Source organism: Megascapheus bottae, chromosome 30, assembly GCF_031878675.1.
Source record: "Megascapheus bottae isolate mThoBot1 chromosome 30, mThoBot2.hap1, whole genome shotgun sequence".
Taxonomy (NCBI): domain Eukaryota; kingdom Metazoa; phylum Chordata; class Mammalia; order Rodentia; family Geomyidae; genus Megascapheus; species Megascapheus bottae.
The window spans coordinates 3,395,985-3,422,137 of NC_143538.1; the positions used below are offsets into that span (position 1 = coordinate 3,395,985).

General features: G+C 39.4%; 2 protein-coding genes across 2 annotated transcripts in view; both read left to right on the forward strand.

Annotated features, from left to right (window-relative positions):
• Myo9a (myosin IXA) overlaps positions 1-26,153 on the forward strand; it is a 121,925-nt gene that overhangs the window by 37,874 nt on the left and 57,898 nt on the right. The window contains 10 exon segments of the mRNA XM_090321436.1: positions 4,292-4,381; positions 6,224-6,340; positions 8,212-8,346; positions 9,087-9,208; positions 12,315-12,456; positions 13,401-13,596; positions 15,638-15,757; positions 19,537-19,612; positions 22,571-22,714; positions 24,348-24,387. Of these exon segments, the coding sequence (XP_090177562.1) occupies positions 4,292-4,381; positions 6,224-6,340; positions 8,212-8,346; positions 9,087-9,208; positions 12,315-12,456; positions 13,401-13,596; positions 15,638-15,757; positions 19,537-19,612; positions 22,571-22,714; positions 24,348-24,387 (1,182 nt within the window).
• Positions 19,795-20,284, forward strand: LOC150044145 (large ribosomal subunit protein eL42-like). The gene has a single exon (XM_090321335.1). The coding sequence runs from the start codon at positions 19,795-19,797 to the stop codon at positions 20,113-20,115; it is 321 nt and encodes a 106-aa protein (XP_090177461.1). The 3' UTR covers positions 20,116-20,284.

Below are 26,153 nucleotides of genomic sequence, written 5' to 3' on the forward strand. Positions count from 1 at the left end.
AATTTTTCTGAAGCTAACATCTGTATTGATATAGCTTCTGGAACCTCAGCTGTTTTCAGTGCTCCCTGCACACAGGCCATCTTCTCCTCTTTCCCCTGTTGATCCTGCAAGTCTTTCTTTTTTTGCTTCAGTTGTTTGGTCTCCCTGCAGAGCTGCTGGTTTTGTCCAGGCCAGCACTAGCTGTTGGCAGCGCCCTTCCAGACCCTCAGTATTATTGGGACCTGTGAGCCTCTTGATTATGGAGTCTCTGACTTTGCCCAAAGGCTCTCAAGGTCAGCATGGTCTTGGGCTGCACCCATAGTTGAATTACAGTCCTTAGTGGTGTTTGTCTTCAGGTTACTTCCCTTTTCAGTTTTCTACTTTTCCTTGGATTCCGCACATCTGTCAAGACAATTCCTGTGCTGGTATTTTTGTAATAGTTTCATATATATATGATACATATATATACACACATATATGTATATATCCCCTACCCCCGTTTTGTTTGCTCAGACACAAAGCAACATTGGGACAGGGAAGATGGGGTAGCTACATTCCCAGGCTCTTTAAAAATCTCTATTCTCATTAATCAACACCAACTACGTCTCCTTTGATTCTCCAACTATGTCACCTCGATTCATTCACTCATCACTTAGCACTTTACCTCCCTCAACTGTTGGTAGTGGTATAGTCAATTTAGGGAATACAAGTGTTACTAGGAATGTAGATGTGGCCCCAATTCTTACATCCCAGTGGTTAGAGAGAAACGTGAAAAAAATAGGGCAGAGGCCCAGAATCTTGTGATCTGGGCAGAATGGAGGGAGTCAGAATGAGAGCTGCTTCTGCAGCCGTATTCCCCTATAAGCTGTCCAATTTGCCTGGGGGAGGGATAGAACCTGCTCTAGCTGGGTAGGGGCATAATTTTACAAGTCACTTTTCCTGGCTTCCATCACTCAGCTGTGGTCACCAGAGTTTCCACCAGGCTTCCAGCTGCCCTTCAGTAAGTGGCACCAAGAAACAGCTATCTGCTCTTTAGGCCTTTACCCTATGCAGAATTAGCTCTGTTGTTCTGACCATATTTGTTGAGACTTGTACACATTCTGATCAAGGAGCCCCTGAGGTTCATAATGGCCTTGACATAACCTGTTCTTCCAGTTGTTCTGGGACTGGAAGGTTCAGGGTCCTTAGGTCCAGGCCCCGCTCCGTTAATATTGACCATGTTGCACACCTAGGCTGAGAATAGTGCAGTACATGTTCCACACACTTTGGCTGGCAATCTGAGAGGATTCAGAAACACAATCACGGGAGGAATGGGAATGTCTGAGAATTTCATGCTTTTGCTGCCCAGGAGCACATGAAGTCACACCAGCATAGAAAGAATAGTAACCTGCAGATGACTGGAAACAAATGTTAGCTGAACAGTCAGCTGGCCAGCTACATCCAAAGGATGTCCAGAATCCAGGTCGTAGGGCATCCTCGGCCACTCCTGAGCCCTTGGACATCTGCTTTAGCACTGGATTGATTGATTGGTTGTCCTCCAGTGATTGATGAAATTCATTTTCTGTGGCCGGCTTTTTCTTGCAGTGAAAAATTCATACTGATTGTGGTGGTACACACTTGAAATTCTGCTCAAGAATTTCTGTGGATGAAGGCGTTGTCTCCAGAAATGGGAAATGCATGCTACTGGGACTTGGGTCGGCAGCAATTCCTCAGTTCTTCAGTCCCTCTGTATTATGATTCCTTTAACCTGTGTATATTTACCTGTCTGTAAATCTTCCTATATGTACCCATCTGTATTTATATAAAACTAAATATGACTGATATTTCTTTAAAGAGTTCATTCCTGTGAATCATTCTAAGGGAGTAGACTCCCTTTTGTCATGCATTTACTTAGTTGTTCAATTACAGTGTGCTTTGTACTAATATCAGAAATATCAGCCTCTACCCTTATTGGAAATGGATTTCTTAGAGTACAGTGTTTATGGATAATTCATGTTTTACTTTTAATCATATAGATCCCATTCAGAGGTTGTTTATATATTCACTTTTCTTCCCATTTCCTTTATTTGATGGTTGATTATGCTTTTTATGCATTTACCATCATTATCTCATACAGGACACTACTGTACTCTACCCCTTCCCCCAACATTGGCAACTAGTGATCCTTTTAGAAGTTGTAAAGATTTATCCTTTCTGGAATGTAAAATAATTGGAATCATATAATCTATTGACTTATGTTACTTGGGAACATGGATTTAAAATGGATCCCTGTCATTTTGTGGCTCAGTAGAAATTTGTTTTTTTTTAAATCTCTGGGTAATGTTTTTTTTATATGCTTATACTGCAGTTTGTTTAGTAGCCATTCACCTATTGATGAACATCTTGCTTGTTTCCAGTGTTTGGCAGCCATGATTAGTTGCTCCATGAATAGTTGCTGTGATACTTAAAAATTAAGGTATCACTCATTTTTCATTTCTTGGTTCATGAACCATTTCATGGAGTTTAACCTTAGTAAATGTCTAAACTGACTTGCTGTGTACTGCAACATTTGCTTCTACTTGGTGTGTAAGGTTAAGTTTTGTAGCATAAGTTAATTGTTTACTAATTTGTGTCCATTATAAGGCCATGGTGCTATTCAGGAGCAGTGAATGCCTCTTATTTATTTAACTGTACAATGTTTATTTTTTCTCTACATGTGACTGGGCTTTGCTTATTAACTTTAGTGGAATGATATCCTGGCACAAAGGGCATGAGAAGGGAGTACCTTGAATTGGAATTAAACACACTCTCTGGACTGAATTTCTTCCAGGGGATGAACTGTGGTATCTGAAGGTTGTGGATTTTAAATGTCATGAAGGTCATAGCACAGATGGTATTTGAATTCAGTCATTTCAGGTGATATTTTTGCCAAGCATTTGGTATTATGATAATGTAGGATATTGTGGATGGTGGTTCTTTTTCAATCTAGACATCCAGTAAGTACCAAGGCTTTTGGTACTTGACAGTATAGCACAGTGAGTATGAATGTGGTTAATCCGCACAAATAGGTAGAAACAAAACTGAAATGATAAGGCCTCTGGTTCTGAAGGAGTGAGAACCAAGCAAGTGACATCCTTATCTTAATACTTAGCATTCACTGAAAAAAAAAAATAATGCCATGTGCTAGTGGCTCACCCCTATAATCCTAGCTACTCAGGAGGCAGAGATCTGAGATCACAGTTTGAAGCCAGCCTAGGCAGAAAAGTTTCTGTGAGACTCTTGTCTCCAACTAATCATTCAAAAAACAGGAAGTGGCACTGTGGCTTTAGTGGTAGTGTTAGCCTTGAGGATAAAGAGGCTCAGGGACAGTGCTCAGGCCCAGAGTTCAAGCCCTATGACCTACAGAGAGAGAGAGAGAGAGAGAGAGAGAGGGAGGGAGGGAGAGGGAGGGAGAGGGAGAGGGAGAGGAGAGAGAGGAGAGAGAGGGAGAGGAGAGAGAGAGAGAGAGGACAGAGAGAGAGAGAGAGAGGAGAGAGAGAGAGGAGAGAGAGAGAGAGGAGAGAGAGAGAGAGAGAGAGAGAGAGAGAGAGAGAGAGAGAGAGAGAGAGAGAGAGAGAGAGAGAGAGAGGAGAGAGAGAGAGAGAGGAGAGAGAGAGAAAGAGAGAGGAAAAATACAGGACTATTCCTGGAATTGAAGATGTTCTTTCATATTTTAGTCCTTGTCTCCAGATTGTGTGATTATGATAATTGTTTGATTTTTTTGTGTATGTTTTTAATTTAATTTATTGATTGATGTATTTTTTTTCTAGTCCTGGGGCTTGAACTCAGGGCCTGAGCACTGTCCTTGGGCTTTCTCAAGGATAGAGCTCTACCATTTGAGCCACAGCATCACTTCTGGCTTTTATTATGTATGTGATACCGAGGAATCGAACCTGGGTCTTTGTGCATGCTAGACAAGCACTCTACAACTAGGCTAAACTCCCAGCCATGATTTTTATATTGTCGAAGATAAAACATGTTCCTCGATATATTAAGATCAGGAGGAAATTTTTTTCCCCTCTCATAATGCTAGGATTAAATCCAGGGCCCAGTATATGCTAGGCAAGCACTTAGCCATTCAGCTAAACCTAAATCTTGGAAGCAGACTGTAATTTAGGAAGAGTTGTGTATCTTACTAATTTTTTCTTTCTTGGGAGAGTATGAGTGGACTACTGAGATTCGTTTTGTCCAGTATATCTTCTTTGTTTCTCTTTCTCCATTTTTCTTTATTTAGCTTTTCTATAAGATAATACAACCCTATCATAAACCTTATATATTCTTTTTTGTTTCATAGGTGAAAGAAGAAATGTTATTTGAAGCATTAGTTACAAGGAAGACTGTAACAGTGGGAGAAAAGCTTGTTTTACCATATAAACTGGCAGAGGTATGGCTTTCTTTGACACCAAAATTTTGGACATTCTTGGAAGTATATATTTGGAGTTGGGTGTGGGTAGCTCACACCTGTAATTCTAGCTGCTCAGAGTATTGAGATCTGAAATTGATGATTCAAAGTCAGCCTAGCCAGGAAGAATCTGTGAGACTCTTGCTTCCACTTAACCACCAAAAAACTGGAAGTGGCACTGTGACTCAAATTGGTTAGAGAGCTATCCTTGAGTGAAAGAGCTTGAGGACAGTGCCCAGCGGTATGTTCAAGCTCCATTATTCTCCTCACCCCCCAAAAAGAAAAGAATCCAAATTGTGATATTTATCAAAATAGAAGCAAAAGAAGAAACTCAGAAATGGAAATGATTATTGAGCTATAGAGTTGTTTTTTTTTTTTTTTTTTTTTTTGGTCCTAGGACTTAAACTCTGGGCCTTGGTGCTGTCTCTGAGCTCTTCAGCTCAAGGCTACTGCCCAGCCTCTTAAACCACAGCACCACTTCCAGTTTTCTGGTGGTTAATTGGAGATAAAAGTTTCACAGACTTTTGTACCTGGGCTGGCTTTGAACCATGATTCTCAGATCTCACCCTCCTGAGTAGCTAGGATTATAGATGTGAGCCACTGCACCCAGCTCAGAATGATTTTTAGACATAGAGCTAGCTAAAAAACCTGTCCCACTTACAGGAGTTTTCCTGTCTACACTTCCATGCACATATTCCTTTTTATATCATGTTTTCTTCTCTGACACATAGCGTGCCATGCTTCATTAAGAGAAGGTCCAGGGCTGGGAATGTAGCCTAGCGGTAGAGTGCTTGCCTAGCATGCACAAAGCCCTGGGTTAAATTCCTCGGTGGTACCACATATTCAGAAGCCAGAAGTGGTACTGTGGCTCAAGTGGCAGGGTGCTATCTTTGAGCAAAAAGTGTCCAAAGACAGTGCCCAGGCCCAGAGTTCAAGCCCCAGGACTGTCCAAAAGAGAGAGGGGGGGAGGAGCAGGGAGGGAGAGAGGGAGAGAAAGAGAAGGTCCAAGGGCTGGGAGTTTGGCCTAGTGATAAAGTGCTTGCCTAGCATGCATGAAGCCCTGAGTTCAATTCCTCGGTCCTGTACAACAGAAAGCTGGAAGTGAAGCTGTGCCTCAAGTGCTGTAGAGTACTAATCTTGAGAAAGCACAAGGACAAAGCCCAGGTCCTGAGTTCAAGCCCTATAACTGGCAAAAAAAGAAGGTTCAATCTTTAAGAACATTGCCTGATTAAGTAAGGCACACCTAGGATTTCTTCCTAGGCTAGTGTTCTACCACTTGAAAACCACAGCTTCCACTTTTGGCTTTTTGGTGGTTAATTGGAGATTGACAGACTTTCCTGCTCAGGTTGGCTTTTAAACTTCAATCCTCAGATGTCTGTCTCATAAGTAGTTAGGATTATAGGCATTAGCCACTAGTGCCTGGCTTGAAATGATAACAGTGATTTTCTTTATAATTAGTAGACTGTTTTTTTTTTTAGAGCAACTTCAGACTTACTAAGCTAATACTGAGAAATCTTGAGGTCAGAGAAAAAAAAATTAATACTATAATGAAGGAATTGTCTTCTCCTTGGGGGTGGAGTACGTTGAATTGAGTGGCCTATATTTTGTTTGTTCTAAATCAGTTTTAGCTTGTATTCTCTTAAATTGGATTAAATTAATGAATTCATAGAGGAAAATTCAATTATAAAATATATACAATATATAACATATATTGAGCCAAAATTAGTTTCTGATTTTTTTTGAATTATGGCAAAGACATGTTTTAATATAGTATCTTAGATTATTACTATCTTGTACTCATGAAATTATTTTCTTCTTTCATAGGCAGTGACAGTGAGAAACTCTATGGCTAAGTCGTTGTATAGTGCTCTGTTTGACTGGATAGTATTTCGAATTAATCATGCACTTCTCAATAGTAAAGATTTGGAGCATAATGCCAAGGTAAAGACATGTTAGTTTACAATATGTTTTTCCCTGAAAACTGACCAATACAGTAATATTACATTACCTCCATCGTGTATTCCTCTATGTAGATGAAGCTGTTCTTTGTATCACTGCAAACCTTTTTGTATGTATTTGCATGCCAAAGATACTGATAAACACAGTTGCCTTTAAAAGTATAAATGTCAAATGGCCTGGTGGTAGAGTGCTTGCCTAGCATGCAGGAAGCCCTAAGTTCTATTCCTTGGTAACATAAATAGGAAACACTGGAAGTGTGGCTCAAGTGGAAAAATACTAGGCTTGAGAAAGCTCAAGGATAGTGCCCAGGACCTAAGTTCAAGCCCTGTGACTGCCAAAAAAGAAAAGGCTAAAACAAAGCTAATGAAAATGGGCCAGGAATGCTTACGTAGTATGCATGAAGACCTGGGTTTGGTTCCTTGGTACCACGTACATAGAAAAAGCCAGAAATGATGCTGTGGCTTAAATGGTAGAGCTCTGGCCTTGAGAAAAGCCCAAGGACAGTGCTCAGGCCCTGAGTCAACCCCCAGGACTAGCCCAAAAAATTGCGTTGTTGTGTCGTTGCAGCTGTTTATTTTGTAAGGTATCTTGAAATCCTACGTGTCATCATGAATCAGAACCTCATTACTTTAAATAAATTTGTAATATACAATATGATGTGTGCTATAAATTTACTCATTAATATACTTTTTTGCTATAACCATTGCTGTAACATATATGCATATATTTACTTATAGGTATAATATTATTTCATTTTTTGAGACTGGATCTCAGTGTGTAGCATATTCTGGTTTGGAACTTCAGACCCTTCTACCTTATCATCCTGAGTGCATGGGATTATAGGCATGTACTACCATGCCCAACTGGCAGCTATTCTTTTCTTTTGTGCATTTTCTCTAAGGGAAATTTCTCATTGCAAAATTGCTGGATTTAAGGATATGTTTTAAATATAGCTAATTGGAGGAGTTTAGTTAGATAAGTAAAGAGTACATTTTTTTTTTTTTTTTTTTGGCCAGTCCTGGGGCTTGAACCATTCCAGCTTTTTCTAAGTATGTGGTACCAAGAAATCAAACCCAGGTCTTCGTGAATGCTAGACAAGCACTTTATCACTAGGCCAAACTCCCAGTCCCAAGGGTACATTCCTTTTTGGACAATGTCACCCCTTTCACCTCTTTCCTTCCTCGTTTCTAGAGAATCTGTCTTTATGAAGAACTTTCAAAGATAATTTGTAGGAGGAAAGGATTATTGATTTTTACAATCCTTTGGAGCTATTTAATGCTTTTACATCTTCAATTATTTGCTCTGTGTGTGTGTGTGCATGTGTGTGTGCGTGCGTGCATGTGCGTACACATGGGCATGTGTTGGTTTTGGGACTTGAACTTGGGGCCTGAGTGCTGACCTTGAGCTTTTTTGTTCAAGACTCTGGCACTCTACCACTTGAGCTACAGCTCTGCATCTGGCATTTTACATTTTATTGGTTTTATTCTCATGAGAATCTCATGGACATTGTCTAGGTTGGTTTCTAATAGTGATCTTCACATCTCAAGCTTCTAGGTAGCTAGAATTACAAATAAAAGGCCATCAGGCTGGCCTTGTTTGTTTTTGAGAGAGGGTCTTGCCCTGCAGTTTAGATTGGCTTTGATCTCACTGTGGAGCCCAAGCCAGACTCTAAATCTTAAGTTGGTTTTACCAAAAAATCTGTTTGATTCCCTAAGTAGTTCATAAATACCAACATGTTTTAAAATAATCAAAATAAGTAGTTTAAAGTTATAGATATTGTTCATATTTTCTTAAAATAGTTTGCTAAGAGAACTGAGCCTTATTCTTTAATCTTTTTTTTTTTTTTTTTACAGACTTTGTCCATTGGTGTTCTTGATATCTTTGGGTTTGAAGATTATGAAAACAATAGCTTTGAACAGTTGTGTATTAATTTTGCTAATGAACGTTTACAGCACTACTTTAATCAGCATATTTTTAAGTTGGAGCAAGTGAGTACCTAAATATGTATATACTTTTCCTCTTCCGGCTGCATGTACTTAAAAACAACAACAGGGGCCGGGAGTTTGGCCTAGTGGTAGCATGCTTGCCTAGCATGCACGAAGACCCGGGTTCAATTCTTCGGTACCACATACATAGAAAAAAGCCGAAAATGGTGCTGAGGCTCAAGTGGTAGAGCTGTAGCCTTGAGAAAGTCCAAGGATAGTGCTCAGGCCCTGAGCTCAAGCCCAGGACTGGCAAACAACAACAACAACAACAAAACCAAAAACTTAATAATACTTTATCAAGATTTGCACAGATGAAAATATCTTTGTGTTGTGTGGATTGGTAATTAGCTACATTAGAAAGTTTAGATATAGGTGTTGGTGGCTCATACCTGTAGTCATAGCTACTCAGGAGGCTGAGATCTGAGGATTGCTGCTCGAAGCTAGCCTGGGCAGGAAAGCCCATGACACTCGTATCTCCAATAAACTACTCAACTAAAGTCAGAAGTAGAGATGTGCTTCAAGTGGTAGAGCCCTATCCTTGAGCAAAAGGAGCTCAGGATAGCATCTAGGCCCTGTGTTGAAGCCCCAGGACTGGTACACAGGAGCGCACGTGTGTGTGCACGCGCACACACACACGCTTAGATAGTTCTTTTAAGTCTTGTTAAAGTCTTCTCAATACTTGTTATCATGACTTATATTCTACAAGATGAATAAATTGTTATTTTATTATTTGGTTTTCCTAGGAGGAATATAGAACTGAAGGTATTAGCTGGCACAACATAGATTATATTGATAATACTAGTTGCATAAATCTTATTAGCAAAAAGCCAACAGGATTGCTCCATCTTTTGGATGAAGAGAGCAAGTGAGTATGAATCTTTACTTTGCTATTATCTGGCGGGTTTCTTTTGTTTTCTTAAGTTTTGTTGTATGAATTTCTTTTAAAAAATATAGTAGGCTGTACTTTATTATTGAATTGATTTTTTCCATATTTACTTTGCTGCTAAATTTATTTATATTTGAGTTATATGTTCCTTCTTGAATTTTATATAGGAGATGTCTCTTTAGTTTTCATATATAGCAGTACACAATATCATGGTAAATTAATGATTTCTGCCATCTCTGTTCAGGTGGTAAGTTTTGGCAGTATTTGCTATTCTCACCATTGTTCAGTCTACCAAACCATGAGAATTCATAGATGAGAATATTAGGAGATGGGACCTGGTAGGCAGAAGAAGGTCACTGAGAAAATGCAGAGTCAGCACATAGTGGTGGGCAGGCACAGGGCCAGTACTGCCATTCAACAGAGAGAATGAAGCTGGGTGCCAGTGGCCCTCATGTCACCCCCACTACTCAAGAAGGTGAGATCTGGGGATCACAGTTTGAAGCCAGCCCAAGGAAAAAAGTCCGTAAGATCCTTATCTTCAACAAACCACCACAAAGCTGGAGGTGGAGCTGTGGCTAAAGTGGTAGAGCATTAGCCTTGAACAAAAAAGTTCAGTGAAGGCCAGGAGTTTAGCCTAGTGGTAAGAGTGCTTATGTATGGGACCGGGAGTTTGGCCTAGTGGTTAAAGTGCTTGCCTAGCATGCATGAATACCCGGGTTAGATTCCTCGGTACCACATACATAGAAAAAAAAGCCGGAAGTGGTGCTGAGGCTCAAGTGGTAGAGCTCTAGCCTTGAGAAAGTCCAAGGACAGTGCTCAGGCCCGGAGCTCAAGCCCAGGACTGGCAAAAAAAAAAAAAGAGTGCTTACGTAGCATGCACAAAGACCCAGATTTGATTCCTCAGTACCACATACATAGAAAAAGCCAGAAGTGGTGCTGTGGCTCAAGTGGTAGGTTTCTAGCCTTGAGGAAAAAAAAACAACAACACAACCAATGACAGTGCTCAGGAGCTGAGCTTAAGCCCAGGACTGGCAAAGAAAAAAAAAAAAAAAGCTCAGTGACAGTGCCTATGCCCTGAGTTTAAAATCTAGGATGGACAGACAGGCACACACATGCACAAAAAAGACCTAAGGTGGATGGAAACACACACACACTCAAATACCCGTCTCCAAAAAATGGAATGGAATTCTAGAAAGAAAGAATGGGAACAAAGCAAGATAGAAGCCTGTCAGGGCAAACATTAAATCCTGTAGTCTATGTCTGATATATGGAGCACATTGGCAGCTCCCTTAAAAGTGAGATATGGTCCCATAGCCACTGTGGGTTGGCTGGCTGTGGCTTTCTTTGGTGGACATTCTGTGTTCCTGACGTTTTCCACCTCCCTGGGCTCTCTGTTGCAGCTTTGACTTTACACTCTCAGGTTCACATAATTTCCTATCAGGAAGTGAGTGCAGAGATTCCTTCCCTTCCTCAGATGGCCTTTGTTTGAAATCTCTGTGGAAGCCTTTGTAGTCTTACAACTCTTGCATTCTGCGTGTCTGCAGAATTGACATGCTGTGGATAATGATGAGGTCTTTTGCTGGAACAGACTACTGCTGTGACTGCTCAGACCTTAGTAGTAGCCTTTGAATTTCTGGACAGATGGAGACATGGAGGAAGAAGTCCTGGGGAGACATGATGCCCCTCTCCTCAAATGACAGCTTTATACTTATCAGTCAGCCCAGAATTGCTACTTGCTTTCTGTTAGCATTCTGGCCTTTGAGTTCTCACTAGAACTGCTCGTGAGTCCTGTTTAGAGGATATTCTCTCTCTCTCTCTCTCTCTCTCTCTCTCTCTCTCTCTCTCTCTCTCTCTCTCTCTCTCTCTCCCTCTCTCTCCCCCTCTCTCTCTCCTTCTCCCTCTCTCCGTCTCTCTCTCTGTCTCTGTCTCTCTGTCTCTCACCAGTCCTGGGGCTTGAACTTAGGGCATGAGCACTGTTCTTGGGCTTTCTTAAGGCTAGAACTCTACCACTTGAGCCACAACACCACTTCCAGCTTTTCTATGTATGTGATACTGACGATGGAACCCAGGTCTTAATGCATGCTAGGCAAGCACTCTACCACTAGGCCAAACTCCTGGCCCAAGATTCTCATCTCATTTCCCAATGCTTCCCACAAACCACTTCCAAAGGCTTCTGAACCAAATGGTAAACAACCACCCCCCACTTCTGGGTTCCTGTTGTTTGTAAACCTGCTTTTGGTCAGAATACCTGGGAAAAATAACTTAAAGGGCAAGGATTAACCTTAATGTGTGGCCTCACAGCCTCCTGTATCTTCTGTGAACCTTCTTATTGTTCCCAGACACAAAATGCTGTTAGTTATTTTAAATCCGTTTGGTGATTACTTGAAATAATGATGAATATAGAAGTATATAGTTATGGGCTGTGAATGTCGCCTAGTGGTAGTGTGCTTGCCTAACATGCATGAAATCCTGGGCTCGATTCCTCAGTACCACATAAACAGGAAAAGCCAAAGGTGGCTCTAGCAGTAGAGTGCTAGCATTGAGCAAAAGAACTTCAGGGACAGTGCCTAGGCCCTGAGATTAAGCCCCAGACTGGCAAAACAAACAAACAAACAAAAAACACATAGTTTTTGGTGTTGATAAGAAAATTGTTGTGTGTGATGAAAAAATAAATGACTTGAGTTTTACAGACCGGTTTAATGAACAAGAGATAATTACTTTGCAGAACATTTTTGTTCCCAAAGAGTGTATATGATTTGGGTTTTGTTTTCCTGAGCTTTATAGTAGTAGAGTGGACCATAGACTAAGCTAAATTTCCTGTTGACTTGAGTTGACTTCTCAGACCACTTCTCATTCCCATTGTGTGGTGATGGGCAAATTCCATCTTCTGACCTCTGTTCTGTGAAGAAGTAGCCCTAGTCCTCATTAAATTCAAATTGTAGCTTGAAGACTGATGAGAGACTACTGTGAAAACTGGGACACTGAAAAGTGTGCTAGAGGACCATGTAATTGTACTTTTTAAAATGCTATACTAATTGTGGTATCTTCCTTGTGTTTTTTTTTCCTTTTCCTTAAAAACATTAAGTTTTCCACAGGCTACAAATCAAACATTGCTAGACAAGTTTAAGCATCAACATGAAGAGAATTCTTACATTGAATTTCCAGCTGTGATGGAACCAGCTTTCATAATAAAACATTATGCAGGAAAAGTAAAATATGGGGTAAAGGTCAGTGAATTTCTCATCAAACATGCTTTTAGGCAGAATGTGTTACTGTCCCTGGATGATACTGTCATTGTAGTTTTAGAGACATTTTATAAGGAGACTTTTCAGTGTATTAGCATCTTGGGTAATATTTCTCATGGTTTCTTTCTGAAGATAGACCTATCATTTCATTCTTAAAAACTTTTTCAGTCTGAAAAGATAACACTTATTTGAAGTCATTTTCTTCAAAAAAAAAAAAGAAAAAAATGTATATACATACTACACACATATTGACTCAGGGCTTGTGTGCTGTCTCTGAGCTTCTTTTGCCGAGACTAATGCTTTTACTTGAGCCACAGCTCTATTTGCAGCTCTTTTGGTAGTATACTTGAGATAAGTGACTCACAGACCATCTTGCCTGGGCTGGCTTTAAACTATCCTCAAATTTCAGCCTCCTGAGTAGCAAGGATTACAGGGGTGAGCCACTGGCCCTTGGCTCTAGTGGCTTTCTGAATAAAAGAAAATAAAACGTATTGGTGCAGCCTTATAGAGCCTGAGTATATTGTTTCTTTGCCTAATTGTCCACCACTCCCCTCCCCCCCACTGTTCTGTTCACATGCCTTCCCCCTCTCCCCCCATTGCCACATGGGGCAGGCAAAGATACGTTTTCTGCTCTTCCTGGCCTGGCTCTTCTGTGTTTCTGTCATCACTGTATGCAATACCTCTATCTGAGGGGTATTACAGAAAGCATTCCTGGTCATCCCCCACCAAGATGTCATGAAATTATACAATATTCACTCTTATTTTCATTTATTTTGAATTCAGTAAGTGAATTTAATAGATTTAGGTTTGGCTGTCCCTTTGTAGAAGATAGCTAGTTCAGGTATCCAGTATAGAAGTACTCCAGTCATCTTTATTTATCCACTGTTCAAACATGTCACCATAACACTAGCACTTTTTTCACATAGGATTTCCGGGAAAAAAATACAGATCATATGCGTCCAGACATTGTAGCTCTTCTGAGAAGTAGCAAGAATGCATTTATCTCTGGGATGATTGGAATTGATCCTGTAGCTATTTTCCGATGGGCGGTTCTCCGAGCTTTCTTCAGAGCCATGGTTGCTTTCAGAGATGCTGGGAAAAGACACATTCAGAGAAAAACTGGTAAGCAGTAGTTGCTAGTATTAACTGTCTGCCACAATCCATTATTTATTTTTTTAACTTCTCAACCATCAGGAGCTTCATCACAATTTTTTTCTGAATTTGTCCAAGAACGGGGGCTTGAACTTGGAGCCTGGCCACTATCTCTTCTCTTTCTCACTCAAGGCTTGTGCTCTGCCACCTGAACCATACCTCCACTTGTGGCTTTTTGATTGTTAAATGGAGATGAATCTTTTGTACTTTTCTTGCCCAACTGGCTTTGAAACCTGGCTAGTACCTGGCAATTTTTTTTTTCTTTTGCTAGTCCTGGAGCTTGAACTGAGGACCTGAGCACTGTCTTTGTGCTTTCTCAAGGCTAGAGCTCTACCACTTAAGCCACAGCACCACTTCAGGCTTTTTTCTGTGTATGTGGTACCAAGGAATTGAACTTGGGTCTTTGTGCATGCTAGGCAAGCACTCTACCACTAGTCAAATTCCTGGCCTCAGTGATTTTTATTTTGTTCTACCTTCTTATTCTCTGACACTAGATCTCATGAGTTGAGTGTAGTTCATATCATTAAAAGTATATGTGTTTTGTATGTGCATGTATGTGTTGGTATGCTTTCATTAACAAATATTGATCAGACTGTGAGTGTAAAACATTAGTTACTTAAGCACAGGGTATCGATTATTGGTAATAGTGCAGACTGAGTTTTGTTGTTAAAGAGTGCTTTGACTGAAAGGATGGTAAATTGGTTAAATAAATTGCTTTTTGAACTGTTGAAAATTTACAACTATTGGATAAATGATATATAATAGTGTTAACTTTTTACTGTCAGATAAAAATATTTCAAATCTACTTTGTTTTTAAAGAGCCTGTTACGTCTAAATTTAGTATCATCTCATTGATTGGATATAAGATTTGATTTGCTAGATGGAGGTGCTGATTCTCTAGATTTAGTTTTAATACAGGAATTACAATGAGATTAAAATATACTCTGCAAACCCCTTGTTTTACCTGTAAATTGATTGTGTTTTGAGGTATATTGGTAGATTATTATACTGTATCTCATTTCTAATTTTTTTCAGTAAAGCATAATAATGGAATTGTTTTTCTTTATGTTTTGTTTAATTTGTCCCTGTCATATGCTTTGTTTTTTTTAAGTCTTGAATACTAACTTCCTAGCTGTATAAGTGATTTTTGAGTAAATAATACTCAAAGAATAACTCCCTCTAAGCCTAGAAACCCTGTGTTCTGTTTTAAATACCCACCCCCCCCCCTTTTTCTTTTGGCTAAATGTATGTGACATGAAGCGTCCTCTTTCCTTTTACCTAAGTGACACCTATCTGGGGCTTTGGTCTCTACTTCAGTGTGCTCTCTTTCCTTTTCCACTGGTGGCTGATTTCTGTCTCATTCTCCTAAGAAGTGGTGTGAGGAGGAAAGTCTCTCTCATATTTTCAGACTGACAGTGCTGGGTTTCTTTGCTCTTTGGTGCTTTTCTTCACATTTTGATCATCAACACACTTGATGGAATTGTCTACAAGTGTGGTTAATTGCAGGATTTGTGAAAGAGCTGTTAAAATTTTTGGTAAATTATTTTGGGTATATTTCTCTCGGTTTTATCAATGTTGCCAACTATATGCTAACAAAATTTCAGACCCAGTACCAATGACTCATTTTTTTTATAAATAGTTAAATCCTACAAAAATTTCAAATGTCCCTAATGTCTTAATTTAGAATTTTTTAAGAACAACTCGGAATATTTTGGCAGTAAAAAAACATTGAAAAGACTTTTAATAGTCTCAAGTTAATTGGATAAATCAATCACATTTAATCTCTGTCCACTGAAACTTCTTTTTCTGAGTATATGGTACTGAGGAATCGAACCTTGGCTTTGTGCATGCTAGGCGAGCACATTACCACTAGGCTATGCTCCCAGTCCCCACTGAAACTTCTTAATAAACTTTTAAGATAGTTGGCAGCATTGACCTCGATTCTCATATTGGTTTGGGCTTACATAATGTCTTTTTCTTTTCTCCATTTTCCCCCCTTTTGCTTCCTAAGGACATGATGATACAGCGCCATGTGCAGTTTTGAAAAGTATGGATAGTTTTAGCTTCCTCCAACACCCAGTCCACCAGAGGAGCTTAGAGATTCTGCAGAGGTGCAAGGAGGAGAAGTACAGTAAGGCGGATCACTCTGTGTTGTCACATACCCATATGGAAATGGGAACCAAGGGCATTCCACTTCTTGGTAGATGACATAGGCAACATGGCCTCCATGGTCCTTCAGACCATCTTAGGATATTTCCTTTGAGCCTTTAATGCTTTCTTTCAAACTGCTGGTATGCCTGTCTAAGTTGGGTGACTGTCCTGTTTGCCAGTGGTAACTCAGTGGTTACTTGTACTTGGTTTCAGTCATTTGTTGACTTTCAAGTATCTGAGTCAGAGATAAAAATAATGATAATTATTTCCTGCTCTTTTAAGAAGCCATTGTAATTGAAATAAAATAAGTTTCAGCAAAGAACACAATTGTGTGAATTTAAAAACACATAGGCACTAAGGAAATTATTGAATGATTATATTTTAACACCTCCAGCGTTTTCTGTTATCCAGTTGTTTTTACCTGTGCATGTGCACCAGCTTTAGAATGCTGATGATGTCTTTCAGTGGTAAATGCATTTACAATGATTGTAGTTTTCAAGACTGAAGTGGAGCAAAGTGATCACATCAGTGTTTTAGCTTAAGGAAAAATAATAGAACCATGATGTACATTCTTTTTTTGTTTGTTTACTTTTCACAAAATTGGTGTAAAAGATGCCTTTGGTTTCCATCCCATCCCTTGTTCTTTGTTAGACTAGATTCTTTCTGCATGAATACTGGTTCTTTTGCATGTTAAGAGATTACAAGGATCTGGCTACTTCTGTTGTGAGAGGAAATGAATCCTTCAGAGTATTCAAAGCCAAATTTAGTAATCTGTGTCTGGAGACAGAGTTTACTTACACAATCTGTTCAGGGCTTTTGAAAAACTTACTCAGATTTAGATTGCTAATTTCCCAGTTTTCTGGTTGCAATTCCATGAAATTTTAGTATCTAGTGTCAGCAAAAGAAGACTATAAGGTAGAAGTTGTAAAAGCAAATGCTGTGAGTTCTTTTTAGTTTCCCTTACTTACTGGTCTTAATAGTTAAAAATGTGTAATATATTTTGATAAATGATATTTAAAGTATTTTCTCCCTTTATAAAGAACAAAGGTAAGTATTTCATAAAAAAAAGACATCCTTGATGGTTCATAGCTGTAACCCTAAATAATTAGGAGGCAAAGTTCAGGAGAGTTATGGATCAAGTACAGCCAAACAATGAAATTAATGAGACCCTGTGTCAGTCAAGCTGCGTATAGTGGTGTGGTCTCTGCTACTCAGGAGACCATATGGATGATTGTGGTCTAGAGTCTGGCCCTGGGCAAAAAAATGCTAGACTTTTCCTGATAAGTGACTATAAGCAAAAAAAAAAAAAAAAAAAAAAGCTGGTGACATAACTTGAATAGTAGAGCTTTTTTGTGTTATAAACCTGAAGGTCTCAGTTCAATCCTTACTATTACAGAGAGAGAGGGGATGGAAGAGAGAGATTGATTTTGATGAAATTTTTGGTTATTGCTATTCTTTCTAAATTGTCTTCATTCTGATTATTCATGTTTTTGTTTTTTTTTTTTTTTGTATTTTTTTGATGCCAAAACTCAGTGCCTGGGCGCTGCCCCTGAGCTTTTTCTGCTTAAAACTAGCACTCTACTACTTAAGTCACAGTTCCATTTCTGGCTTTTTTTTTTTCGTTCTTCTTTTTTTTTTTTTTTGTTATTGTAACTAATAGAAGGGTTACAGTTATATTCCATACTTCTGGCTTTTTTTGCTAGTTAATTGGAGATAAGAGTCATCAGCTGGCTTTGAACCTTGCTCCTCAGATTTCAGCCTCCTGAGTAGTTAGGATTACAGGTGTGAACTACTCTGTAAGTCATTTAGGGGGAGCTCAAGTTGTTCATTTACTTCAACGATTCAGCCTAACAACTCCAGCCTCAGCAGTATTCTAGCTTACTAGCAATGGTTTAAAGACGGGAAAGCACTGGTTTGGGCATAGGGTGCATCACAAAGTTGTATACTTGGGTGTTCATATGCAGATTCCTACATCTTTAGACATTGGAACATTCTATTCGTTTTTGTACTTCTTCCATTTACTATAGTGTTACCAGTAGATAAAGTTTGGTTTTTTTTTTTTTTTTAGAATAGTATTTTATTTATTTATTTGGCCAGTCCTGGGCTTGAGCTCAGGGCCTGAGCACTGTCCTTGGACTTTCTCAAGGCTAGAGCTCTACCACTTGAGCCTCAGCACCACTTCTGACTCTTTTCTATGTATGTGGTACCGAGGAATCGAACCCGGGTCTTCATGCATGCTAGGCAAGCACTTTAACCACTAGGCCAAACTCCCGGTCCTAGATAAAGTTTTATCTGGGGGAAAGTAAAGGAAGGGGTGACATGGTTCAAAAAATGAAATGTACCAATTACATAACTTATAAAATGTTAACGCTCTGTGCAACACCTCAATAATAAAATTATATTAAAAAGGCAGGCACCAGTGGCTCATGCCTCTGTTGTTCTTACTACTTAAGATGCTGAAATCTGAGGATTATGGTTCAATGCCAGCCTGGGCAGGAAAGTACATAAGATGCCTGTCTCCAATTAACTACCAGAAAACCAAAAGTAGCACTGTAGCTGAAAGTGGTAGAGTGCTATTCTTGAGTAAAAAAGCTCAGGGACAGCGCTCAGGCCATGGGTTCAAGCCACATGACTGACCAAAAAAAAAACATTAATAAAATAAAATCACTGGCAGCTGGTGGCTCGTGCCTATAATCCTAGCTACTCAGGAGGCTGAGATCTGAGGATCATGGTTCAAAGCCCACCCAGTTACAAAGATCTGTGAGACTCTTATCTCTAACTACCAGAAAAACAGAAGTGGTGCTGTGGCCCTAGTGGTAGAGTGCTATCCTTGAGCTGAAGAGCTCAAGGACAGCACCCAGGCCCAGGGTTCAAGCCCTATGACCCACAAAAAATAAAATAAAATCATATTTTAAAACTTTAGGGGTTGGAGGCATGACTCAGTTGTTAAAGTCATGCTAACCAGTGAGCATAAGTAGCAGGTAGTGACTTCAAGTCCTGGACTCAGACTTAAAGAAAAAAAAGAAGCCGGCTCATGCCTGTAATCCTACCTACTCAGGAGGCTGAGATCTGAAGATCAAGGATCAAATCCAGCTCGGGCACAAAAGGACCTGAGACTCCAATTAACCTCTAGAAAACGGGAAGTGGGGCTTGACTTAAGGGTAGAGTGGTAGCCTTGAGCTGAAGAGCTCAGGGACAGTTGCTCAGGCTGAGTTCAAGCCCCATGACCCACCAAAAAAACATGTTTTTTAATAGTATACATTATAAAGTCAAATTTCAGAGTTTTTCCTTTTTTTTTTTAATTTAATTTTATTTATTTTTTTGCCACTCCTGGGCTTGAACTCAGGGCCTGAGGACTGTCCTTGGACTTTCTCAAGGCTAGAGCTCTACCACTTGAGCCTCAGCATCACTTCCGGCTTTTTTTCTATATGTGGTACCGAGGAATTGAACCCGGGTCTTCATGCATGCTAGGCAAGCACTTTAACCACTAGGCCAAACTCCCAGCCCGAGTTTTTCCTTTTTTTCCTTAGAGACAGTGAATGGATCTAATTTGATTCATGGTTAATCCAGTCATGTTTCTGAGTGATAGGTTATAGGATTTTATTCACATAATATTACCCATGTGTTTTTGACATTTAGTAAATATGTAGATCTTAAGATGCACTGATTTTTATATATGGTTTTAGAAAAACTGTTTCATGATTAGTATTTCTTGGCATTGATTTGGAAATTTCTGCCTTCCCTCTCCCCTGTCTCTAGGTATAACTCGGAAAAGTCCTAGAACCCCTCTTTCTGATCTCCAGGGCATGAACACTCTAAATGAAAAAAACCAGCAGTAAGTTGGTTTATGTTTTCAAGGAATTGTAGAAGAAGTTTCTAATGTTGGTGAGACTCTAAAAGTATAAAGCCACTAGTAATTTTCTTGTGAATGATGTAGTAAGTTAATAGGTTAATAGGTCAAGTCTAGTTAAGAAAACTTGTATGATCTTTTGGCACTGCTGCAGGCTTCATGTCATCATGGTTAATGTTCCCAAAACCTGCCAGACTTTCTGTAAGAAGTGTGGCAAGCACCAGCCTGACAAAGTAACACTGTACAAGAAGGGCAAGGATCCTCTTTATGCCCAGGGAAAATGTCGTTATGACAGAAAACAGAGTGGCAGTGGTGGTCAGACTAAGCCAATTTTCCAGAAAAAAGCTAAGACTATAAAGAAGATTGTACTGAGACTTGAATGTGTTGAGCCCAACTGCAGATCTAAGGGAATACTAGCTATTAAGAGATACAAACATTTTGAACTGAATGGAGATAAAAAGAGAAAGGGGCAGGTGATCCAGTTGTAAGTTTCAACTTTTGTTATGAAGACAATAAAACTTGAGGTCAAAAACAAAACAAAACAAAACTTGTATGGTCAAATGGCTCTACAATTAAAAAAAGAAAAAACATTTTCTCAGAATAGCTTAAAATGAGATGATAGATTTTGACTTCTGAGATCTTTTTTATATTTTTGAAACATTTAAGGATTATTCTGTTCTCTACCCCCCCCCCCAGTCCTTGACTTGAAGTTGGGTGCTCTTCCATTTGAACCACAACGCCACTTTTGTTTTTTTTCCATCTATGTAGTACTGAGGAATGGAGTCTAGGGCTTTGTGCATGCTGAGCGAGTTACCAGTAGGCTACACTACTGGCCCCAGTTATTCTGCTTTTTGTGGATGAATCTTACTGGTTAGTAATTGAGTAGTTTTTCCCTGCTCATTTTTACTTTAGCCTGATAGACTTGGTTAACATATCTCATATTCATCAACAGTGTAACCATATCTGAGACTTTGTACTGCTATTTCATATAACTGCCTCATGTCTTTCTTTTTTTCTCATTTTCAGTTTTTACTTTTTGTTTTTCGAGACAAGGCCTTGCTGTATAACCTTGAACTTCCTATATCCCACCCTGACCTTGAACTCATGGTCTTCTTGCCTCACTTTTCTGAGTTCTGAGTTTACAGGCATGAATTGCCATATCCATGTCATTTCAGTTTAAATAGAACTATATCATGAGTCCTTCCCTAACTGCCCTATTAGCCTATTTTATCTTTCTCTGATTTTTCTTTTTTTCACCTGTTATTGATATATAACATTTTTTTGTATGTTTATTATTTGTCTCCTCCTTCCTTAGTGTAAGCCATTCAGTAGTGAGGGTTTTAGTTTAGCTTTCTTCTTTTGTAGGCACCATGTTAGGAAAATAATTGGCCATGTAGTTGATGCTAAATTATTCTTTTTTAAATTTTTAATTGTTTTTATAAAAGTGATATGCAGAGGGGTTACATAAGTCAGTAAAGAGAGTTCATGTCCTTTTGAACAGTGTCATCATTTCCCTCGATATCTCCCACTTTTTCTCTCCCACCCCCACTCACAAGTGAGGTGAACTGTACAGTTCACTTCAGCCTAGTGTCCAGTGTGTTTCAGAGCCAAGGATGAATGTGTCAGATTTGCCACAAAAATTTGTTCTGCATCTTTGTGGAGCATATAACACAGCTTGTTAGCACCCTAAGAGGTAGTTGGGTGAGGACTGAGTCCTTCTGTTTGCAGTGTCCTTCTGACCTGTGTATGATATCCCTGTCCTCACTGGTGCCAGCCAGTGTGGGGATGGAGGGATTGGGATGTTGTCAAGCTCAGAGACTCCCCACTCATCCAGCACCTGAAAAGCAGTGTGCTTTTTGTGCTGCAAAGATGTATCACTGGGTTTTCTCAGCTCCTTAGGAATTACGCTGCTGTCTTTTCACTGGCTTTTGGAAAGAAAAATAAAGTGTCTGCTCTCTACTATCTTTAGCTGGAAAGACCCCATTCACTGTTCTTTTTTGGCACTCCTGGGGCTTGAACTCAGGGCCTGAGCACTCACTATCCTTCGGCTTTCTCAAGGCAAGTGCTCTACCAGTTGAGCCACAGCACCACTTCCTGCTTTTTCTGTGTACATGGTATCGAGGAATAGAACCGAAGGCCTTGTGCATGCTGGGCAAGCATTCTGCTACCATTAGGCCACACTCCTGGCCCCATCATTAAGTCTTAAATCACTCATAATTTGATGTGTTTTTGTCATTTCTTGGTTTTCGTGCCAAACAGTGCTCAGTTAATAATTAGATCGTAGTAATTTCAGTGGGGGTGTGATTAGTGAGTATACCTATAAAATCAGAGGTTCCTGGAGGAAATTAAAGATCTTTTAGACTAGTAGAACCTATTAGGATTGTAAAGTGTACTGTAGCAGCATTTGGAAGTTATAATAAAAGCCATTGTATTATAGTACTTTCTGTTATGTACTGATTAACAAATGATAATAGTGTATTTAATAATGCCAGCTATATGATGTGTTTATCTTCATGCATATTTGTGTAGGAATATGTATCTGTCCACAGAAATACTTTGTTTTGTATGAGAAGAGTTCCTTATGATGGGTAATCTTCAGACAAGAGTGTTTTCTGCTGCCCAGCATTTTTCTATACCAATTATATAATGTTTTATTTTTATTTATTTAAACAACATTTTTCTTTTTTTGTACCAGTCTTGGGGTTTGAACTATTTCTGAGCCTTTTCACTCAAGGCTGGCACTTTACCACTCAAGCCATACCTCCACTTCTGTTTTTTTGGTTTTTTTTTTTTTTGGGTGGTTAATTGGAGATAAGAATTTCATGTATTTCCTTGCCCTGGATGGCTTTGATCTGTGACCCTCAGATCTCAGCCTCCTGAGTAGTTAGGATGCAGGCATGAGCCACCCTGAACACAGCTAACTTGGTGTTGTTATTTTTATAGTGACACATTTGATATTGCCTGGAATGTCAGAACGGGGATTCGCCAGAGCAGGCTACCAAGTAGCACCTCCTTGCTTGATAAAGATGGAATATTTGCAAATTCGTCAAGCAGCAAACTCCTGGAAAGAGCCCATGGAATTCTCACGTCAGTACTAATCAGTAATGTAGATTTCTTTTTTATGATTACTTTTAAGTTTCTGGCAGAAAAAAAAGAGATTGTCTTATTTTTATGGATATAATTTTGATTGAAGCAAGACTCAAAAGCATTTAGTCAGTATTTAGAATTGTGAATCATATATATATATATATATATATATATATTTTTTTTTTTTTGTATCAATATGTGTTTGAACTTGGTGCCTTATGCTTGCTCAGCTGGTTGTTCTGCACTGGAACCGCCACTCCAGCCCTGCTTTCTCCTCATTTTGGAGATAAAATCTAGCAAACTTTTTTGCCCAGGCTGGCTTGAACTGTAATCTTCTAGGTCTCAGTTCACAGGACTGAGTTGGGTTGCAGTACTTTCCCTGGTGGTAATTACGCTGGTGCCCAAGTGCCTTTCCTCTTTGGCTTAGAGGGTCTTGCCAACCCTAGCAGCTTGCTAGGCTCCTGTATCCTCTGGCTTCCTGGCCACAGCCTGGCTTCCCACAGCTTAAACTTTTGTTGCTCCTTTCTGGCTTATCTGCCCTCCCTTCCCACATTCTTCTATTACTGATGTATACTCAAGTTCTATAGCATAGTGTACTGTGGGCCGTGAGGCTGTGTGATTAATTGTCCTTGTGTTCTCAGAGGAATTATCCCAAGGTGTCAGCTCTTGCCTTTGGACACAGGGGACCCAGAGCATATTAGTTCTTGCAGTCTAGCCTTTCACAGCAGATCAGTCTTGGCCTCCCAAGTTCTTGGGCTGGGAAGCAAGGTTCAAAGGCTATTTTTCCTCCCAAAGCCAATTGGGCAGTTTCTTGGCTAGACAATCTTTATTTAACCTGGTGTTTTGTCTTGATTCTCTGTTGGTAGCTTGCAGAGCCAGACACCAGTTTCAAACTCGTTACTGCTATTTCTTCCTCCCTGATTATTTTCTCAGATTTCCTGGGTCCTCATTTACTCCTTTTAGTTTCTCCTTGCCTTCTTTCTTTCCTTACTCTGAATCTGCTGCTTTTGTCACTGGTTCCTTTTCATGCAGAGTGAAAATGATAAATGCTTTCAGTTCACTGTCCTGCCTTGCCTCCTCTGACAAGTATACTCTTAAAGGTTCACTGTTAGGCATTCCATTTGAAAAGTCTCAAAATAGCAGAAATAATTATCTTTTATTAGAATAGGAATGCAGAAAGCCTGCCTACAGCCAGAAAAATGAATCTAGCTTAGAATGTACAATATTGCATGACTCATTACAAGTATCTTTTTCCTCTTTTTCCAGGCTTACCTTTTCTTCCCAAAGATGTCTGCTTTATTGAATCACATACTGTGCTTTTATAAATTAGTATTGAATCTGATTGAGTAGAGACCTTGAAATCATCTTTATTGTTTGCTTGTTTTTTCTTGGAATTCTGGTTTGAACTCAGGGCGTCCTGCATGCTAAACTATTTATTCTACTACTTAACCATGCCTCCAGCTCAGCTTTTTGCTGGTTATTTTGGAGATTTAGTCTAGCAAATTTTCCTGTCCTGTTGCTTTTGAATGGATATCCTCTAGAATTTAGCATCCTGAATAGCTTGGATTACAGTGTGAATTACTGGTACTTAGCTATAGTTTTTTTTTTTCTGATGAATAATTTTTCTTTATAGGAGAAACAAAAACTTCAAATCTAAGCCTGTTCTTCCAAAAGTGAGTATTACGGTAAAACTTTTCTTTTAATGCCCTGCTGTATGATTACTTTATAATTCACAGATAAAAAATGCCTTATTTCTTTCCAAGGTAAGTACTGTACATACTTAATTGAATCTGTTTCACAAATAATAGTCTGTTATGGTAATGGCCAAGCTTAGTGAACAGTTGAAATAGTTATTTGTGCCAGTCCAATTTTTAGTTGTTTTAAAAGCTGTATATGAATATTTGATTAGTTATTATCATGTGACATACATTCTTTCCACTTTTATTGAGTCAGGCCAAGATACAAATCTGAATACTAAGTTCTATCTATTCCAGGAGTTAGTCATTAGTGAAAGTAATAGAGGTCTAGCCTTGAACTGAAGAGCTCAGGGACAGCCCCTCAGGCTCAGAGTTCATGCCACATGATAGACCAAAAAACCCCCAAACAACAACAACAAAGAAACAAACAACAAAGAGTTAAGTGGCCTATGAGGTCCTGGGCTTTTTCTTGTAACTACGTAGTCCTGCTTATTGTAGAGTAATGCTCTGTGGATGATACATTGAGTGTTCGTACATTCCCATAAAGCTTTTATATATGTATGAACTTTTAACATTACATTTTCCTATTTCGCTTTACATACCCTGAAATGTTATTCGTTTGATTTTTCACCTAGGTATACTGCTTAAAACAACAACAAAAAACAGGGTTTGGCACACGGTGTAATTTCCTTACTGGAATCTATATACACGTGTGTGTGTGTGTGTGTGTGTGTGTGTGTGTGTGTGTGTGTGTGTGTGTGTGTGTGTGTGTGTGTGTGTGTGTGTGTGTGTGTGTGTGTGTGTGTGTGTGTGTGTGTGTGTGTGTGTGTGTGTGTGTGTGTGTGTGTGTGTGTGTTGCTGGGATCAAATCCAGGGCATTGCTCATTCTAGACCAGCACTCTGCCACTGAAGTACACTCACAAGCCCTTCATTAGTACCCTTACTGAATGCTGGGGAGGAGAAGGGAAGATGACCATTTTAACCTTCAATTTTAAATTATTTTTACTTAAAGACTAACTTACTTTTTTTCCCCCCCAGTCCTGGGCTTGCTCAGGGTCTGAGCCCTGTCCTTGAGTTTTTCTCAAGGCTAGAGCTCTACCACTTGAGCCACATCACCACTTCCGTTCTTTTTCTATGTATGTGGTACTGAGGAATCAAACCCGGTCTTGGTGCATGCTAGGCAAGCACTCAACCACTGGGTCAAACTCCCAGTCAGCCCCAATGCCACATAATTCTTTCTTCTTTCTTTCTTTCTTTCTTTCTTTCTTTCTTTCTTTCTTTCTTTCTTTCTTTCTTTCTTTCCTCTCTCTCTCTCTCTCTCTCTCTCTCTCTCTCTCTCTCTCTCTCTTTCTTTCTTTCTTTTTTTTTTTTTTTGCCAGTCCTGGGCTTAATATCAGGGCCTGAGCACTGTACTTGGATTTTCTCAAGACTAGAACTCTACCAGTTGAGCCTCAGCACCATTTCCGGCTTTTTTTCTATGTATGTGGTACTGAGGAATCGAACCCGGATCTTTGTGCATGTTAGGCAAGGATACTACCACTAGGCCAAACTCTCAGCCCCTTAATTTTTCTTTTTGTTGGATCCTGACAAGTATATAAAATGACTTTTTTTTTTTTTTTTTTTTTTTGTGCTAGTCCTGGCTTGAACTCAGGGCCTGAGCACTATCCTTGGGCTTTTGAAGGCTAGAGCTCTTATCACTTCAGCCACAACACTACTTTCAGCTTTTTTTGTTTTTTTTTTCT